At 39.2% G+C, this 20,352-nt stretch overlaps 1 protein-coding gene across 4 annotated transcripts in view; it reads left to right on the top strand.

Annotated features, from left to right (window-relative positions):
* Positions 1 to 251: 251 nt before the first annotated feature.
* LOC133455171 (nipped-B-like protein B) overlaps positions 252 to 20,352 on the top strand; it is a 41,518-nt gene continuing 21,417 nt past the window's right edge. Inside the window, exons 1-18 of one of the 4 annotated variants that reach the window (XM_061734085.1) lie at positions 253 to 384; positions 2,946 to 3,093; positions 3,582 to 3,747; positions 4,109 to 4,209; positions 7,314 to 7,422; positions 7,508 to 7,656; positions 8,734 to 8,864; positions 8,952 to 9,042; positions 9,174 to 9,683; positions 9,785 to 11,916; positions 11,986 to 12,085; positions 14,238 to 14,396; positions 17,261 to 17,434; positions 18,076 to 18,147; positions 18,251 to 18,340; positions 18,428 to 18,528; positions 18,656 to 18,742; positions 18,842 to 19,073. In XM_061734085.1, coding sequence (XP_061590069.1) covers positions 3,030 to 3,093; positions 3,582 to 3,747; positions 4,109 to 4,209; positions 7,314 to 7,422; positions 7,508 to 7,656; positions 8,734 to 8,864; positions 8,952 to 9,042; positions 9,174 to 9,683; positions 9,785 to 11,916; positions 11,986 to 12,085; positions 14,238 to 14,396; positions 17,261 to 17,434; positions 18,076 to 18,147; positions 18,251 to 18,340; positions 18,428 to 18,528; positions 18,656 to 18,742; positions 18,842 to 19,073 — 4,468 coding nt within the window. In that variant the 5' untranslated portion in view covers positions 253 to 384; positions 2,946 to 3,029. Of the gene's footprint in view, positions 385 to 890; positions 909 to 2,945; positions 3,094 to 3,581; positions 3,748 to 4,108; positions 4,210 to 7,313; positions 7,423 to 7,507; positions 7,657 to 8,733; positions 8,865 to 8,951; positions 9,043 to 9,173; positions 9,684 to 9,784; positions 12,086 to 14,237; positions 14,397 to 17,260; positions 17,435 to 18,075; positions 18,148 to 18,250; positions 18,341 to 18,427; positions 18,529 to 18,655; positions 18,743 to 18,841; positions 19,074 to 20,352 lie in introns of those variants that run through there. The other 3 variants (XM_061734083.1, XM_061734082.1, XM_061734084.1) reach the window with 3 other exon arrangements.

The following is a 20,352-nucleotide window of genomic DNA, read 5'->3' as shown; positions in this document are numbered from 1 at the left end:
CTACTCTTACTCGAGTAATATTTTGACTGAGCTACTTTTACTTGTAACGGAGTAAATTTTGACCAGTAGTATTTGTACTCTTACTCAAGTACTGGGGTCGAGTACTCTGTCCCCCTTTCTGATTCTGATTCTGATTACTACTCAGAGGAGCTGTTTGAGTGGAGGGACGGAGAGGGAGCTAGAGACTCCAGCTGCCATCCTGCTGCTCCTCCTCCTCCTCCTCCTCCTCCTCCTCCTCCTCCTCCTCCACCAGCAGAAACCACTTCTCTTTCTCATCACATCCAGAGGTAAATACCACCCAGCAGCACGGCTCCGTCTCCACACCTGGCCGTTCTTCTGCACGCATGTTTCCGCTTGTGTCAGCCTCGACAGAGAGCCGAGTAGGTGGGTGAAAACACGGGCTGAGCCGACCAAGAAGAGGACGGGAGGGGGGGTAGGGGTAATTCAGATTTGTGATGGGGTCCTTCGCTTTGTATCTGCCCCTGCTGCCTCCAGGCGAGTCCCAGGTCCACTTTGTGAGCCACAGATGCGTCGATGAAGGCCGGGGGGGGCGGGGGGAACTAGACGGCCTTTGTGATGGGAGAATCTCCCTGAATGGTGTGATTGTAGGATAGCCTGGCTGCTGGCCGCGGTGTTAGCTCCGACAAGTTACAATTAAAGCTAGCCCCGCTAGCTGCCCAGGGCTGCTAGCCGGCTAGCTGCAGCCTCTGGTGCTGCTGCTGCTTTTCTTTTCTTTTCTTTTCTCCCCGACAACATGCTACTAAAACCCTGCTAAACGATCATAACACAGTCGTAACGTCGTCGTCGTCGAGGCTCCGTAGCGTCGCGGTTGCAGGGTCAGTGCCAGCGTTCAACACCGAGACGACAACAAAAGAGGAAAAAGGGGAGATCTAGCTAACACTTGAAAGGTCTTTAGGTGTTTTTGTTTTGTTTGGAGGATGTTTTTGTTACGAAAATGCACGTAAACCCCCTCCCCTCCCCTGCATGAGCAGAGGTTTGATGTTTGGAGATACACAAACTGAATCGTCTGAACTTTTCTTTTTTATCACTAATTAGGGGTTAATTTAGTCACCATAGGTATGTACTCACAATGCACGACTTAACTGCATTTGCACGACACCCATGATGTAGGAAAACCCTGCAGGTTTTCCTCAACCAGTCCACACAGAGTAAGCAGGGCAAAGTTTCAGGATATTTACACTGGAGAATCAGAATCAGGTTTATTGGCCAAGTCAGTCAAACAAGACAGGGAATTTGACTCAGGTTGTTTCGCTCACTGTACAGTAAATAGAGAAATGACAGCTCTTATGAACATATATACAATAAAAAAAGAGAAAAGTGAAAGGTCCATTGTTACAACATTGTGGTTATTATTATTATTATTATTATTATTATTATTGCACAGTGATTGATTACACTGAGACTCTATGAGTGTTGAGAGTTCATCAGAGCAACAGCTTGGGGGAAGCTTGGAAAGCTTTAAGGCTACAACGTCTCTTCTTTTACTGTGATAAAAACGTAGGATGGGTAAAATAGGTGTTTAAAGTTATTGACATTATCAGTATAAGATATATATTTGTAGCGAGAAGAAGGACATTTGTATCAGAATCAGGTTTATTGGCCAGGTCAGGTCCAACAAGACAGGAAATTTGACTGGTTATTTTCGCTCACTGTACAGTAAATAGACAAATGACAGCTCTTATGAATATATATACAATAAAAAAAAAAAAAGTCAAAGGTCCATTGTTACAGCATATGATTGTGATTATTATTATTATTATTATTATTATTGCACAGTGATTGATTACTCTGAGACTATAAGTATTGAGAGTTCATCAAAGTAACAGCTTGGGGGAAGCTTGGAAAGCTTTAAGGCTACAACGACTCTTCTTTTACTGTGATAAAAATGTAGGATGGGTAAAATAGATGTTTAAAGTTATTGAGATTATCCATCCATTATCTATACCCGCTTTATCCTTTGCAGGGTCACGGGGGTCTGCTGGAGCCTATCCCAGCTATTTTCAGGCAAGAGGCAGGGGTTACACCCTGTACAGGTCGCCAGTCCATCGCAGGTTCGAGTCAAATAGTTAAAAAATAGTTTCACTCACAAAAAAACACAGACAAACAACCAGACACACTCACACTTACGGGCAATTTAGAATAACCAATTAACCTAGCATGCATGTTTTTGGACTGTGGGAGGAAACCGGAGAACCCGGAGGAAACCAATGCAAGCACGGGGGAGAACATGCAAACTCCACACAGAAAGACCCTGCTGGGCCTGGGAGTCGAACCGGGGACCTTCTTGCTGTGAGGCAACAGTGCAAACCACTAAGCTATAAGATATATAGGGCATTTGTATCAGAATCAGGTTTAATGGCCAGGTCAGGTCCAACAAGACAGGAAATTTGACTCCGGTTATTTTCGCTCACTGTACAGTAAATAGAGAAATGACAGCTGTTATTAACATATATACAATTAAAAAAAAAAAAAAAGTGAAAGGTGTAGCAGTATGAGGTAGACATGGTTATTGAAAGGTGCATTGTTACAGAATATGATTGTGGTTATTATTATTATTATTGCACAGTGATTGATTACTCTGAGACTCTGGATGTGTGCATTTATAAGGAAAAGGATAAATAAAAAAGAGCAGCAATTAAGATGCTTTTCTCATAATCTTCAATCAATAACACAAAGACGTGTGCAGGCTTGCTGTAGGGCCTGTGTAAGTTGTGTTTTTTAGTGATGTGGTTATAACACTATAATACTAATACACTGTAATAATGGCCAATCATAAGTTCATCTTGAAACCTCATCCCAGAATACGCACAGTCAAATTAATCTAGACATGAACATATCCTATTATTAGTAATCCAGCAAGGAACAAAGTTTATTATGAGCATTAAATGCCCACTTGTTTTTTTTTTTTGTATTTTTTTTTTCAGAATTTAAGAGATGTGACGAATAGGGGGAGATTGGTGATCTGAGCTGCCTGTCTATTGACACGACCTGTTGACCTCATCTTCAGCATGAATGGTGATATGCCTCATGTTCCCATCACGACTCTTGCTGGAATTGCTAGCCTAACAGACTGTAAGTACAATAACTTTAACAATATCGCTCATTTTAAACTACCCAGCCAGCAGTAACTAACACTCAGACCAAGATGTGGCTTATTTTTTTTACTCGTTAGTCAAGTAGATCAGCTGTGATCTGGGATATAGTTACACATGAAGACAGATAATAACTGTAAAGTTCATTACTGCTTTGATTACAGGGTTTTTCCTTGTAGTAAAGTTTTTTTTAAATAAAACAATTGCATGTTTTTTACACTATTATAGCATTCAAAATATATGGTTTATCAGAAACATTGCACATATTTTAAAGAAAATAGGCAAAAAAATAAATCAAGTATCAGTTAACATATTCTGACATACCATGGGGCAGTTGCTTGTGTCACATTAAATCTTCAAGCAAAAATGTTTATAAATTATTAAAGTTAAGTAGTTCTGGTTTGTGATATCTTCCTGTGTTCTCTCTTCTTTTATAGTTCATCTAACTTATCTTTTTATCACCTTTAGTGTTGAACCAGCTGCCCTTGCCTTCTCCTCTTCCTGCCACTACTGCTAAGAGTCTGCTCTACAATGGAAGGATCTCTGAAGAGGTCAGCAACCTGTTGGTGTGTCGAGACGAGAATCTGGTGACTCAGCTGGCACATAGTCTTAACCAGGTCTCCACTGAACACATGTAAGCACCATTCAATCATTTTTTTAAATTCAAATGCATGGTGATTTAAATGAACAATGCATGAAAGGAATTACTACCGAATGTTTTCTCAGATGTGCAGACTGTAAAATTATTTTGAGATTGAAAGAAAAACCACCCCAAAAAACATTTGTTAAAACACAGTAATTGTCACTAGGGGTTATAACTCACTTCTGCAGTGAAGTTATTCATGAATGTTCTACTTTTAGACATAGTTTCTCCAGGTTTGTCCACTCATGCTTTGGTTTGTCAGAAGGAGTTGTAAAACTCTACATGGAAATCCATAGCCTGTACATGACAGGACACTCTCCCCTTGTTTTTTTTTGTTTGTTTTTTTATGCAGAGAGCTGAAAGACAACCTTGGAAATGATGAACCCGAAGGTGACATGCCATTACTTCTACAAACTTTACTGTCCAGGAACCCCAGAATCTTCAGGGACAAAAGTAAGCTGGACCAGTATAAGGTTTGGGGTAGTAAGAAGGGGACACTGAGACATAACAGGCTTCTACACAAGCAGTTACACATGTATACTACATGTAGGACGTACATCTTAGTTGGTATTTGTGCTTGTCTGTTTTTGTTTGCATCACTCTGTTATTACATCACCAAACACTAGCTGGCGTTGCAAATGTTTTTCCAGCAGCCTTGTGGCTTGAAGTGATGAGTTTCCCTTTGATTACTTGCCATATGTAGCTCAGTTATAGCAAGAGGGCAAATAAAGCAAATTGTATATAAATGTGAGTTGATAGATGTTGAGCATCATTCTACCTGGCGTGAAAATGACAAAGAAAGACTAGTGGAAAAGATGAAGAATTACCAATCTTAACCTGTTAGTTTTTTTATCACAAGTGGAGAGGGGCAAGCTAACAACACAGATACATTTCTGTTCAGGTGTTAGAGAAAAAAAAGGGCAGCAGTCATTTGCATTGTCTTAAAAAGATTATGGGAGAAATGCTCACTAAGAATTTTGAATTAGTTGAGTATCTGACTTCAAATACTAGTTGAATAGTAGTTGAAGTTGATGACTTCAGCAAATAGGCATTTTGTAATAGTTCTGTCTTCTAAGTGGAGTTGTCAGAATTTTGCTGCGTTGTAAATCAATAAGGTGCAGTTATTTTTGGATGCATTGGTGGCTAACGTGCTAGCTGAGATAGTTGACATGTAAATAAATTATGGTATTGTATAAGCCCACACCTTTTGAAAAAAAAATGTCAAAAAGTTCCCTACACTTATCCAGTTATTAGATTTTAGATATGTCAGAGCTGTGCAAGTAGTCTGCTATATTTGCAAATTTCAGTACTAAGCAGTTTTAGCAAAGTGGGAAACCTGCTTGCTTATAAATCATTAGATGCATGCGATTATACACTATCTGTTTGTGTATAGTGACTTTTTTAGTGATTTTTTCACGTTGAGAAACAAAGTAATTATTGCAATATCTGTTGGAAAATTATACATATATACTGTATGTGACTTTGTTTTGCCAAAATTGGTTCTAACCTTTAATATGTATGCAGATAGTTGTTAGGAAGAAAAAAAAGTATCAGTGGAGAGATTTTTCTGTCCTTTGGACTCATTCATGCTACCTTTCATACGTACTGTAGGCACGTCCATTTCAAGCTTTGTTATACATCACCCACCTCATACTTCCATGCGTCTTTTACGTTGCCGTGGTTGTTAAGTCAATTCATCCACTAGTGGGGAGTGCTGAGTTCAGAGTTTAATATACAATATATCATCATTGACTAAGTATTTTCCAAACCGATAACATAAAAAAAAAAATATATTTTCTTTTTTCTTTTGACATTATAAAATTCATTTCAGAACCATCAAATGTCTTGGTTATCCTCCTCTCACAATACAGAAAGATGACTTTTAATCCTTGCAAGTAATCAGGGACTTTAGTCCTTTCAGTTGAATTTCCCAGAAAGTTTAGCTGTACAATTCCATATGATAATTTTTTGTAAGTAGGTGTTTTTGAGAGTTCTTCGTGTCAGATATTCTACTTCTAGAGTGTAGCAGATAATGAAAATGAGTATAAGATTTTTCTAAATGTTTTTATTAACAGTGTACAGCAAAAAATAAATATTATATGCAAACAAATAAATACATATATATAAAACAAAACAAAATAGATGATGAAGGATAGACAGCTCTGATGATCAGCTGTATCACCACTCCTTTTGCTCATCGCTCTGTTGTGTGCACGTATAATTTTGTATTTCGCCATCTTTGGACTAAGTCTCAAATCACGAGCTATCTCCTTCCAGCTTTTATCCAATCCAATCCACTATTATTCAATACCTACTTGTCCCTGTGCCCAGACGACGTGATGTCGTAGCGATGGCTGCAGTTGTGGACACATATACACAACCTCTCTACAAAAGCTTTTAGTTTATAGTTGTTGTTGTCATCGTTTTCTTCCTCCTCCTGCTCCTCCTCTTATTCCTACTGTTCCTCTTCTTATTCTCTGGTTTGTTACTTTTGATCGTCGCATGTTAGCTATACTGATCAACACTGCCCCCATGCTTTCTGTTAGTGTTGCTCTGTTTGCTGTGTCAAATCTGTGAAAACAGACCAAATTATGTGCCAAAACAAAGGAGGAGACGGACGAAAGGGTCCAGTCTGTGTATCCGTCTTTTGCGTGGAACATGAATGAACCTTAAGGACCCCAACATGCACTTTTAATGGCCTGGGCCCTGGATCACAGAAACATATATTTACATGGAGCTTGAAAAGAAGCCTTGTTAGTGTCATGAACAATAATGTAACCGATTTCCCAGTCATATTCATATTTTTATTTTAAGTTTTTGTTCAGGAAAACGTATTAGTTTAGCTATAATCTCAAAAACTCTGCTATTACATATAATTATAGCACTAATAATAAATATAAGGTAGGAATTACACATTATCTTGCGCAATAGAGTGAACAAGAGAGAAAAGCTTGTATGTCTTAAAGAGCTGCAGACACAGGTAATAGATAGATACATGCTGGAAAAAGTAAATCAAATGTTTGTGGCAATTAACAGCTCTTTCATCAAAAGAGAATATTTTAGAATAACTAACCTGTTAAAGCCGTGAGTAACATTTTTTATTTTATCACTGCCCCTCTTTAATCCAGGGTTTGGAATAACTGGATTTACATTAAACCCCTAATAGTAATTGTGATATTTTTAGAAAGTATACAAGGCCAGTCTTGCAATGCTGTGGCAATTGTGAACAGCTGTACAGTAATATGAGACTTTAGTTTTGCACATCAGGGTTGTTTTTCTTTTTTTTTTTTTTACAGTCACCATTATCTATGACTGCAGAAGTGAACTTTGACTTGAATCCACGCCTTTCTGACGCCCAATTAAAAAATTAAACATGATTTAAGAGATTGTATTAAGTTCTCCTCAGTATATTTTTAATTTCTTAACAAACCTACTTGGATATTGTTTATAGTAATCAAGTATAGTAGTAGAAGTGTTTGTTTTGCATGCACTGTGTAGGTCTGTGTTTACATGTCATTCATGTAATAAATGTCTTTTATTTTATCCACATTTCTTAGGTGTATTGCACCAGCCACTGATACAGCAGTATAAGATTTCTCAGAACCAGGTTCACAGGAGTCCAGAACTGAACTATCAGCAAACCACAGTCCCTCAAAGCCCCTCTGGGTAAAACAGTGCCACCTTGCACTCAGACGATGAAGATGCAGAGGCCTCTGTTCTTCTACTAAGACTACCTCTTACTCTTTCACAGATGCTTTACGTCAACACAGTCTGGATCAGCTACTCAGTTTGTGCCCCAGCAGGACAGTCCTATACCTAGCCCCTATACTCCTCAGAGTCCTGCAGACTACATTCAGTACAATCCACCCAGTTATTCTCATCATCAACAGTCTCAACAATGTGAGTACAAAGATAATTCAAGTGATAAAATATCGGTGGTGCCTTTTTTCCAAGAATTACTTGTACCTTTTCTGTATTTCTTATATGACTTAATGATCTGCAAAGATTAGAAGAATTTGTGCGCTCAGATTTAAAACAGTAATGTATCTATGATAAGTATGAGTGAAGCAGCAGGTAGAAGCACCAAGTTCACCCAAATCTGCATTGTGCCACCTTTCCACACCACTGTGCTGAAGTACAGTACTTTAGATCATAACTGCATTGAAACAGTCAGAACATAATGTCTTTTATTCCTCTGATTCTTATTAATTATTTAGGCTTTTAGACCATTGCAAGTTGAGTTGTGCTATCTCTTCCAACTCACAGCATTCAATCTTAGGCATGACTGTCTAAGACTGAATGCTGTGTTTACGAGCCCAAACAATTCCCCCTGTGCTGCTTAATTTTTTCAGATTTTACAAGCTATGGTGGAGACTGTGTGATGACAGAGACAGAAAGGCAGAAGTAAGACGGTGGGTGAACTCCAGCAATCAGAAATTTTCAGTGCTGCGAGCCCCACCCCAGAAATACCAGGGACTCTCAAAAGTATAACTGCCCGCCCTTGTTGAGGGGGTGGGGAGCGTATGAAATAATTTTACACTACTTACTTTAGTCCCTGAAACTTGTAGTGCAAATGCAGCAGGCCAGGAACTAAGAGGCACTGAAAGTCCCTTGTTTTTCTAAAAGTGCAGCTATTAGCCTTTTGTCTTAGCTATTGCTAGGGCAGCAAATATCATTGCGTTTATTTCGAAGAAAGCTTTTTAAATCTTCACTTTCAGTGTATTTATATTCTGTTTGAAGCGACCCATACTCAAATGGTGATGCAGCTCGGACTTAACATCATTCATTTTCTTATATACCCTCCAGTGGCAAGGAAAAATTTCATGAGTTGACATAATCTTTATGTGGCACAGTAAAACTACAGCTGTTTGGTTAGTTGAAAGACAATGTACAGTCTGACAAGAAAATGAGAGGACTTGCCTCTTATAGAAGAAAAGAGGAGATTAATTGGTGATTTCATGTTCCCCTTTGTTTTAGTTTCTACTGGTGTGAGTAATATCCATGACAACAAAGTCTCTGGAGAGCTATCAAGTAATTCATCAAATCATAATACAAGACTAGGCTCTGATGAGGACTACGTGAACGTGGCTCACAGATCCGGAAATGAGGTAAAGGAGAGAATCAAGTTATCCTGAGCTGGACTGTAGCAGATGCATACAGTTAAATATAATTAGAAATGTCTTGTGTTTCAACAGGAGAAGGACTCTTCCATGAAGGCTGCCACATTTTCTGTTAAATCATCTCAGACTGCATGTTCCCCTGCTGGAAGTGGAGGAGCTATCAAACGTATGCTGCCTTAGCAACAAGTTCATATCCCATCAGTGGAACCAAAATAATACACCACTGTTCAATTCAGTCTTTGCAGGGGCTTATTCTCTAATCCTCACATTAATTTCATTTTATCTATGTTTCTGCAGGATCCAGACCTTCTCTTATCATGCAGTCACCCCCGCCTGATGTGCCACAAGGTGGATCACCTGAGATGCTTCTCTCCACGGCTGATCGCAGAAAGAAGCAGAAGGAGAAGGCTAGAGAAGAAACTATGAACAAAAATGCTTTGTATGACATCGTTAGTTCTCCGCAAAAGGACTCCACCAAGCTGACATTAAAACTGTCCCGAGTGAAGATTCCAGATTTGGACAAATCTGAAGAACCTTGCACCAGGTCATACATGGGCACAGACCAAGTAACGGATATGATGAACACAAACAATAATCAATTACCAAGTACACTCCAGGACTCTTCACACAAGGTAGAAACGGAGGAGCAGACAAACTGTCAGCAAGTTGCTGTGCAGCTAAGTACGAAGGAGACTGAAGTCATCAGTGGAGTTGTGTTTGATGATTCTGAGATGGACGCACTTGAGAGAATAGACCGCGAGTCAACCAATGATAGAGAACGATGCTCTAAAGAAGTCCAGGATAAAGGTGAATTTTTATGTGTTTACGTGATTTTTCCCTGTGTCTTGCATCTTTCCATTTCCTGAGGTTATTTTTAAAAGACTCACTACCATTGTTCTTTATTGCAGACAAGCCACTGAAAAAACGGAAGCAAGAAACTTATCCTCAGGAACCCGGAGTTGAGGCAAGCGAGGGACCAACTTCACACGGGAGCAACAACATCAGCAATCTGACACCCAAAAAGTCGAATGCTGCAAGTAACGGTGCCGGTCGGCCAGCTTTGATGGTCAGTATTGATCTGCAACAAGCTGGGAGAGTAATAGGACAGCCTGTAGTTGTCTTGGACCCCCAGCTGAACGTGAATCATTTACGTCACTTCAAGACAAATACTGATGGAAAGGTCAATAAAAATGTTGAAAACAGACCTGGGATCATCAAACAGTTTCCTGACACCCCCCAGAAGTCTGGCTCAGATGGACAGCTCGAAACCCATAAACAGAAGCAGGAAAGCCGCCATGAATCAAAACAGAAACATGACAGTAAAACTGACAGTGACAGGGGGCATGCAAATGATAAACATGCAGACACAATGCAGCAGAAACATGACAGGCATTTAGACTCACGCCACAAAGAAGAAAAGAACCTCAATCACAGGTCTTTGGTCAGCAGGCCAGAGACCCCAAAAACTACTAGCAAGGGGGACTGCAGAGACGAAGAAGACAAAGACAGAGATAAAGAAAGAAATAAGGACAGAGACAAACAGAGGGACAGAGAAACAGACAGGGACAGACTCAGAGACAAAGTTAGGGAAAAAGAAAAACCCCAAAATAGGGAAGGTGACAAAGACAAAGACATTGCGGTAAGCAGAGACAAAACCAGAGATAGGGAAAAACCCAGAGATAGAGAGAGAGGCAAAGACAAAGATGGGGATAAAGACAAACTCAAAGACAGAGACATTGACATGGATGGTGACAAAGAGAAGCCCAGAGATCGGCATAAACTCAGAGATAGAAACAAGAACCGAGACAAAAACACTGAGAGGGACAAAGTCAGAGGTAAAGACACACTCGCAGATGGAGAGAAAGAAAAAAGCATTGGGAGTGACAAAGACAGATGTAAAGACAAAACCAGAGATAGAGACATGAACAGAGACAAAGACATTGAGAGTGATAAAGACAGGTGTAAAGACAAGCTCGGTGATAGAGACATGGACAGAGACAAAGACCTTGAGAGCGACAAAGACAGATGTAAAGACAAGCTCAGTGATAGAGACATGGACAGAGACAAAGACCTTGAGAGCGACAAAGACAGATGTAAAAACAAACTCAAAGAAAGAAACAAAGACAGAGGTAAAGACAAACCTAGAGATAGAGACAACGACATGGAAAGTGACAAAGACAAACCCAGAGATAGAGATAAAACCAGAAACAGAGACAAGAATAGAGAGAAAGTCAAAGAAAATGACAAAGACAGAGGTAAAGACAAACCCAGAGATAGAGACGACATGGAAAGCGACAAAGACGAACCCAGAAATAGAGCTAAAATTAAAGACAGAGAAAAGAACAAGGAGAAAGTCAAAGAAAATGACAAAGACAAAGGTGAAGACAAACCCAGAGATACAGACAATGATGTGGAAAATGACAAAGACAAACCCAGAGATAGACTTAAAACTAAAGACAGAGAAAAGAATAGAGAGAAAGTCAAAGAAAATGACAAAGACAGGGGTAAAGACAAACCCAGAGTTAAAGACAACGGTGTGGAAAGCGACAAAGACCGAGGTAAAGACAAGCCCAGAGATAGAGACAGAACCAGTAATAGAGACACGGAGAAAGACATGGTCGACCAGAAAGACAAAGAAAAAGAAAGAGACAGAGATGGGAACAGGAAGCACAAGATACTGTCAAGGGAAAATTGCAAAAGAAGGTCGCCTGACCAGCACACTAAGACGGAAAATTCTTCAACAAAGCAAGATGGAAGCAAAAAATCATTGGAGCTCAATGGTCGACAAAAGACAAGCTGTTCCAGCTTTCAAATCTCCCCAAATAAGGAACAAAAGACAAGTGGGGATGGGACCATTAGGTGTCACCCTGGAAACAAACAGCAGGCCTCTGAGACAAAAGCTAACGAGTTCCCCTCATACCTGCTGGGGGTAAAGTCAGGAAGTCTTAAGAACTTTGTGATCCCTAAATTGAAAAGAGACGGAACAAATAAAGATCTCCAACTTAAAAACAAAATATTAGAGGGCTGGAGTGAACCGATGGTAAGATTGGAGCGAGTGTCACTGGTAGAGAACTTAAACAAAAGAGCTAAACCTGTTGTTGTGCTACAGAGACTCAGCATTGAGGATGTAAAAAGGATGATTAAGGAAAGCAGGAATGCACACAACTCCAGACCCAAGAACTGGTCCTCCTCAGGCAAATCAGCAGGAGGTATGAGCTACTTCTTTTATTGGTTTAAATTTGTGGTAGCTGCAAGCCATTTTGTTGACATTGCTTTTTTCTGTCTGCATCCACACTAGTGTGTTTTCATTTCAAGGCATCTGGCATCCACTCTTCTCTGGCAGGATCAACCCTTGAAAACAAAAGTTTGATTCCCATTTATGCTTTCAAAACCTTGGCTTACATTCTCATGTAGATGGGCAAAGCTTTCATAAATGATGATGTGATGCACAAATTAGCTCGATTTACTTTTGTGAAAGATAACACGAACATCGTAAAAAAACTGACTGTATACAAAAAAGTGAGGGCGAAACGACATGCACTGCTCACTCTGTTGTCCTAGTATGCATTTACGGTAAACATGTTGCTCACAATCAATTTCGGTTCCGGGTTTAGATGGCACGGAGATAATTCAACCCATTTGATGCAACACACATACAACAAGGCCAACATATGAAAAAAACTCAAATTTACGCCTCTAATGACAATGATACCAAGCATGATTGACCCTTAAAGTCTGGTCCGTTAGTCCGGTAGTGTGAAGGCTACATTTCGTTCTCAAGTATGCGTGAGACTTGGCAGAGGGAATCAATCATGCCAGGGCATGGCATGGTAGAAATTACCCAGTGTGAGTACACAATAAAGCTAAGACAACAGACTGCAACAGTGTAGAGATAACCCCTCTACGACAAAACCTCACTGAGCCAGCAACCGATTCATATTATCCAGAGTTTCTATGACAACTCAAACTCATCTTTTGCTGTCAGACCATTTCTCTTATTCTGAGAGAAATGCTTTCATTTGTAAGCTTCTTCGGTACCCACGACAGAAACTATGCTCAAAAACAGCCATATTTAGGAAGTGGTTAATAATACTCCCAACTAACTACACTCGCAGTTTGTAAGCGCAATCTGAAACAAAGATTATTTCAGGCAGGGATTGCTGCCTGTTTTCACTCTTTAAGATGAATGTCTTGCTATGTCTTGTTCCGTCGATAAATAAAAATATCGGCTTTCGACTTCTACAAGTTAATGCAATGTCTATGGACAAATCAGATACCACTAATTTTATTTTATTTTGAAAATTTGTCAGATTCTTTATGCTATTCTTATGCCTGACCTCCTGCCAACTCATCTTCTGTTTACAAATTGACACGACGTAGCCATGGTTCAGCACAAACATGGACTCAACACGCATTTTTAGTTTAGCAGAGAAGACAGTCGCTTCTAAACTGCTCCACAGCTCCTTTGGTGCGACCACGGTCATTGACTAGAATGGACACGATTCACAGCGGCTGACACGGTGCAGCTGTCAGCCTGTTAAAGTGACTTTCTTTCTCCATGCTGATCTTGATATTGATTTTCAAAATAGAGCACATTTACACACACAGTACCAGAAAAGTCTGTTTGTACTGTGTAAATTCTTCCACCATAACCAGCATGGTAAACATTTCTCTTGATTTTCCCTTGTTTGCTGTGCACATTAGGTCTTCATATCAGATACACCACTCTATAATTGTATAACCAAGACAATGTGACCTCTTATGGCCAAGGAGATGCTCAATAAACCTGCCTTTGCAAAAGAACTTTGGTATATGCCTTGAAACGCTGAAACCTCATGAGTCATTGGTTTTACATCTTTAAGTTATTATCAATTCCAGCAACTTGGGCTTTCTATAGATGATTTATTTTATTATGCTAGAATCAAAAGGATGTTTACAGCATGATTATATACAACTAATTACAGTGAATTAATTTGACTGCAGTCAGTGTTGACACTGTGTTTAGAGTTATATTTGGGTACTCCTCTCTCTCTAATGGCTTGCTATTAACCAGCCCTACAGTCTTGTGACTTTATGGGGCTTGGCAGGGTCGTTACCTACCGGTATACTACTTAGGAACTACTGCCACATGCTGGTAATTTATGAGAACATTCACCATTAGAGCAAGGTTTGAACAGTTTTGTGGTTTCAGAAAAATACCATTAATCTGACATATATTTGTTTTAACACCTTTCCTAAAAGAAATGGAAGAAACATCTAGAAAAATATTGGAAAATGATGCTGATTGTTATCAAATCTTAAAAGAATGTAACTGTTTATGTTTATCCTGTGCTCAAAGCTTCTCTCTTATTGCTCTTACAGAGACATTTTGTGAAAGGACTAATAAGCGAAGGCACAGTGTGATTAGTAAGGGATCCAAATATGCTGAGGTGGACTCAGATGAGGAAGATGATGATGATGATGATGATGGTGGTGATGATGATGATGATGATGGATCTGACTCTGACTCTGACAAAGGATGTGAGTATTATACAATAATCTTACAGTCAAACCTGTTGAAAAAGTGGTTAAACTGGTAAGCACAAAAAAATTATAAAACAGCAGAACACTAAATCAATAAAATAAAAAAAGAACAATAATAATCACTAAATAATAAATGTACCATCGTAAACAGAGTAGACGAGAATTAATAAATATACAGTAATAGCGAATGTGTTATGCTCGAAGGAGTAAGAAGAAGTAAAAAACCTATGAACTCCTACCCCTTGAACTCAATACTATTTTTTTTAGTTGTACCCTCGTTATTAAATATGAAAGAAAAGAAAAAAACGTGACAGTGTTAAAGGTTGCACAAATTAATCGGTATAATTTTATAAATATAGATTTTGGTATACCCGAGTATTAATCACCTGAGTTATTTACCCTGAGTCCCTGTATTCATCTATACATGAAAGCATACATTATTTACAATTACAATTATTATTATTATTATTATTATTATTTACAATGTGAATTTATATACACCCGTGTATTCATTACAAACATTCTTAATCTGAGATATTTCTTCACACATGTACTTGTTTCTGTTCATATATTTATAGAATAGAATAGTCTTTATTGTCATTGTACTAGTACAACGAAATTGGCAGGACTCACCCTTAAAGTGCAGAATAATTTAACATTAAAAGCATAAAAAAGAATAGGCTACACCTTTAAAATGACACGATTACGCACACACACCCACGCACGCACGCACACACACCGTAGCAGCTTAAGGAGACTAAACAAAAAACATTAGTTTCCAGAGACCCTGAGCAAAGATAGTACATACATGAAATTCAGCAACACATTTGGGGATTATAAGAAAAAGGTGGTGTTGAGTGCATGTTAAGCACTGTTATAGCCTTTGGATAAAAACAGTTTTTAAGTCTATTAGTCCGAGCATTCAGAGACCTGAAACGTCTGCCCGAGGGCAATAATTCAAAGTGCTGGTGACCTGGATGGGACAAATCCCGTAGAATGTTTTTAGCCCTACTAAGACAGCAAGAGTTGTACAGTTTTTCCAGGGTGGGTAGTGAGCAACCAATGATCATTTGGGCTGTGTTAACAACCCTTTGTAGAGATTTCCGGTCAGCCACTGTGCAGCGGGCAAACCACACACACATGCAGCAAGTCAGGATGCTTTCTGTGGAGCAATGATAGAATGACACCAAACATTTCTGAGTCAGATTGCTATTCCTGAGAACACTCAGAAAGTACAGTCTCTGTTGTGCTTTCTTGATGGTGGTTGTGGTGTTAATGTTCCAAGTTAAGTCCTCCTGTATGTGCACACGAGAAACTGGAAATCCGCTACCCTCTCCACCTGTTTTCCCCCGATGAATAGGGGTTGAGTGTCTGTTTTGGCTTCCCTCCTCAAGTCTATGACCAGCTCCTTGGTCTTGGAGGTGTTCATAACAAGGTTATGTCTGAGCACCACATTGACAGCTGCTCCACCTCATCCCGGTAAGCTGACTCATCTCCCCCAGAGATGAATCTGTGGTTTCATCAACAAACTTTATGATGGCATTGCAGGAGTGTGTGAGGGTGCAGTCATGCGTGTAGAGGGTGTAGAGTAGGGGGCTCAGCACACAGCCCTGAGCCGAGCCGATGTTTAGGCTAAGGGCTGTGGAGATATGGGGGCCTACTTCACCCTCTGGGAGCAGTCCGACAGGAAGTCCTTGATCCAAAGGTAGATGGAGTTGGATATTCCCAGTTCTAATAGTGTGGCCATTAGTCTGTTGGGGAGAATAGTGTTAAATGCTGAGCTGAAGTCCATAAATAGAAGCCACGCATAGCTCCCCTGCTGCTCCAGGTGGGACAAAGCAGCAAGGAGAGCTGTGGCGATAGCATCGTCTGTGCACCTGTTGGTTCTGTAAGGAAACTGGTGTGGGTCAAACCTGGGTGGGAGATTTGAAATTTATTTTATTTATTTATTTCAGATCCCCATTAGTTGCTGCCTCAGCAGCAACTATTCTTCCTGGGGTCCAACAGTACAAATATACATTTCTAAAAAACTTTTACAGTACAATATAAAATGTTAGTTAAACAGAATAAAACAAAGTAGATAACAAGTACAAAGAACAACAACTAAAAAGAAAAACAAGACAAAAAACAAAAACTAATAAAAACTAAAGATAATAAGAAGCAGAAAACAATGAAAAAAAGAAAATGAATTTTCCTAAATGAAAAAACGAAAATGAAAAAAACAAATAACAACCAAAAACAGATAGATTAAAGATAAATCCAAGTACAACTAAAGATAAATAAGTGCATACTAAATGAGGCAAATACAAAAACAAAAAAACGGCTAAAACCATTAGACACGATCTAAAACAACCAGTTTCTTTTGAACTTCCTTTCTTAGTTTCCTCTTGAAGCCAACTCTGCCACTAGTTGAAATAAGATTTTCTGGAAGTCTATTCCAGTAAGTAACTGCCCTGTACATTACTGTTCTTTTGAATGATCTGTGTACGTACCAGTTTCTCAAAGCATTTCATGATGACTGAGTGATACTGGACGGTAGTCATTAAGGCTGCTGATGGAAGTCTTTTTTGGATTGGAATGATGGTTGAGGTTTTGATACACGCGTTTCCTCGTACATATATACACATATATACACTCACAATCATACAAGCCCAGTCCCCCACCAACCCTCACCCAGCACCCCCCGTGACAGAATATACAGGACCAGGAAGTCCCCCGTTCTGATTGGCCAGTACAAGGCACAGCACCAACACCAGCACCAGGGCCCCCAACAGCAACACCTGAAAGTTAGCCCAGTGTACTCATTTAAGATTAAAGTTTTGTAACCTCTTCATTATTATTCTCTGTTGTTCTTCTTTCAGCTGCAAAGAAAAAGTCCAAGAAAGATCATGACAAGACATGGAAAACTATAGACAAGAGAGGTTCGAGGGATCACCGTCGAAGTGGAAGTATTCATAACTCTCGTTCAGGTGGCCGTCACCAGGAATGCAGCGAAGATGATTCAGATGATAACTTGCCTCCCTCCCTAAGTGAAGGTGAGACTTTTTTCATAGACTCAACTTAGAAAAATAGGTTATGAGGTAAATTATAACCTTTATTTTAAAGATTCCATTTGATTCTTTCCTCGACATTCAAAGGATTATGATGAAAGTTGCGAGCTTCTGACATTTTTTTTTTCTTAATTACTTTCTCCTCATAAAAGTAGAATTTGCTTTGGCAGATCGGTCCAAACCCCAGGAGCAGATCAAGAGTCACAACCAACAAGAAAAACCTAAATGACGACCTTATGTGATCTGATTTTTAATTTTGGAAATGAAAAAAAAAAATTTAGAGGCACTCTTCTACGTCTTTTAAAATACATAGATCAGTGTAGGCACTATGCTGATGTAGTGGTAAATACTGTTTGCATGGATTCCCTGTGTCTGCCCTGATTTTATTTGGGACATTAAGTTAGTGAAAATTCAAATTGACTTAGTAAAGACTTTGACTTGATTTTTCCTACATATTGTGGCTCTTTTCCTCTCTGCTGTAAACATGCCCTAATGAGTGAAGTAGGAACCTAAAATAAACTTAAAACAATGAACAGTGGCAATTGTTATGTGAGTTTCTGACAGCTGTCATTTAGATTTACTGTCATTTGAAACTCATTCCTTGGTTGTTTTTTTTTTTTGCTTAGTGTCCAAGAAAATGAAGAAAAAGGAGAAACTGAAAAAAAGGATGTCGCACGATCCTAAGATGACACTGGAGGGTATTGATCTGGCTTCTTGTGTGCTACTAATGTATTTTATCACAGTGAAATGTAAAACTTTATACATTGATATTAAACAACTTGCTTTATATTAATTTGCAAGAAATGCTAGATTCCTCCACGTTCAAGAGATTTTCATCCAGTGTGGACAACATCCTTGAGGGCCTTGAGGACGTTGATCTCACTGCTACAGGTAAATATGAAGAATAGTGGGAGTCTCGACTTTACTGGCATTTGTTGGAGTGGTGTGTTAAGACGTATCCTCTTTTCCTTCAAACAGATGATGATGAAATACCTGAAGAGTTCTTGCTTGGGAAGCAGCAGTTGAGTGAGCTAGGCAGCGATTCTACAAAAATTAAAGCTATGGGCATCTTAAACAAGGTAAAATAGAGTTGTTTAGTTTTTTGTCATTATTATACTCAGCCTCACAGATGGATATAAGCTATTCGAAAGCCATCAGTTCACACCGGCATTATTGTTTAATTCATTGTCATATTTCTGTCCACAGTTGTCATCAAGTAAACTGGGGAAATTTATGAACATACTGGAGAAGAACATTTTGGATAGTGTCAAACTCTCCACCCTAATGAGCCATGTAAGTTGTCAGACCGATATTAATGAAGCTGTTGAAGTGTGAGGTGTCATAGCAGTTTCCTTTATTCATTTATTTATTTAATTTTTATTGACTTTGTAGGATAATGAATCCAAGGATGAGGAGCGTTTGTGGCGCGACCTCATAATGGAGCGTGTGAATAAGTCTGCGGATGCCTGTTTGACTGCACTCAACATAATGACATCTCCACATATGCCCAAGGCAGTTTATATCGAGGATGTGATTGAGAGAGTGTTGCAGTTCACCAAGTTTCATCTGCAAAATACTTTGTACCCTCAGTATGATCCTGCATACAGACTGGATCGCCACGGAGGTCAGCAACAGTATTATTCTGTCTTTTGGCACTTACATACTGGCATTCTTTAACATTGACGGTAAAGGGACCCACGAATTTTACTTAATTGCCTTTATATACTGAGCCAAACAAGGCAGAAAAATCCCACAAACGCATGACCGTACACACACAACACCAGTATTCCAGAAACAAAGCGCAACTTGACGTCTGCGTGAAACGCGTGTGCGTTTTATGTGATTACGTGAATTTGTTTGATGTACGCACCGGTAAATCAAAACAATATGGGTTGTGGGTTGGAAAGTGGAAAGTGGGTTGAGCAAGCGGCTAATATACTGAGGCTACAGCAGTGGTGGACAGTAACGGAGTAAATTTACTTGAGTACTGTACTTAAGTACATATCCAGAGGATTTGTACTTTACTTGAGTATTAGATTTCTTTTCTACTTATTACTCTTACTTGAATACATTTCCAAGACAAATATTTTTACTTTTACTCGAGTAAATTTCTAGGAAGGCTGAAAAAGTACTCGTTACTTTCAGGTCTGCTCTTTTTTCTTCTTCCCTAAAATCCTATTGGACACAAGCTGTTTTTGTCAAAGGAGGAGACCTATCACAGTGCACGCTCTCCACTGGGATGTACGTAAAGCGGAAATACGTCAAGCCTCCTCAAAACGATACCGCCAAAGTAGCCTGCGTTTGTCAAGACAGAGCCGCAACAATGGCTACGCCTGCGTCAGGAGAAGAAAGACAATCCGCTGAGTCGTCTGAGTCTGATAATGAGCCGGACTCGGAGCAGGGACTTTCACAAAATCCTTGGCCGTATCTTAACTCAATGTTTGAGTTCGACCGAGTAAAAAACGAGGGCACAGTTTTTTGTAAAGCAGTGGTCTTTGAGGGGGATCCAGACTTAGTTGGATGGTGCAGGTTCATTTGGTTTCAGTTCATGATTGTTAATAAACTCTGCATCATCTGCTGTCCGCTTATGATCCCATTCATTTGATTTGTTTTTGGTGTTTCTGCAAGTTTTATATAACATTGTGGTTCTAAAAGCAGCACATCAGTGCAGCTGGTTTCAAAGAGTTAATTCTCAGAAACAAGAGTTAAAAGATCCTTAAATTAATTTAGAAAAAAGATAGTAATTTACTGATGTGGAAAATAAGAAATTTACTCTTACTCTTACTCTTACTTTTACTTAAAGTAAATTTAAAAGCATTTACTTTTGGATACTTAAGTACCTTTAAAAGCAAGTACTTTTCTACTCTTACTCGAGTAATATTTTGACTGAGCTACTTTTACTT

The sequence above is a fragment of the Cololabis saira genome, chromosome 11, assembly GCF_033807715.1.
Source record: "Cololabis saira isolate AMF1-May2022 chromosome 11, fColSai1.1, whole genome shotgun sequence".
NCBI lineage: Eukaryota > Metazoa > Chordata > Actinopteri > Beloniformes > Belonidae > Cololabis > Cololabis saira.
The sequence above is the reverse complement of the archived record's forward strand: the minus strand, read 5'-3'. Positions and strand labels throughout refer to the sequence as shown.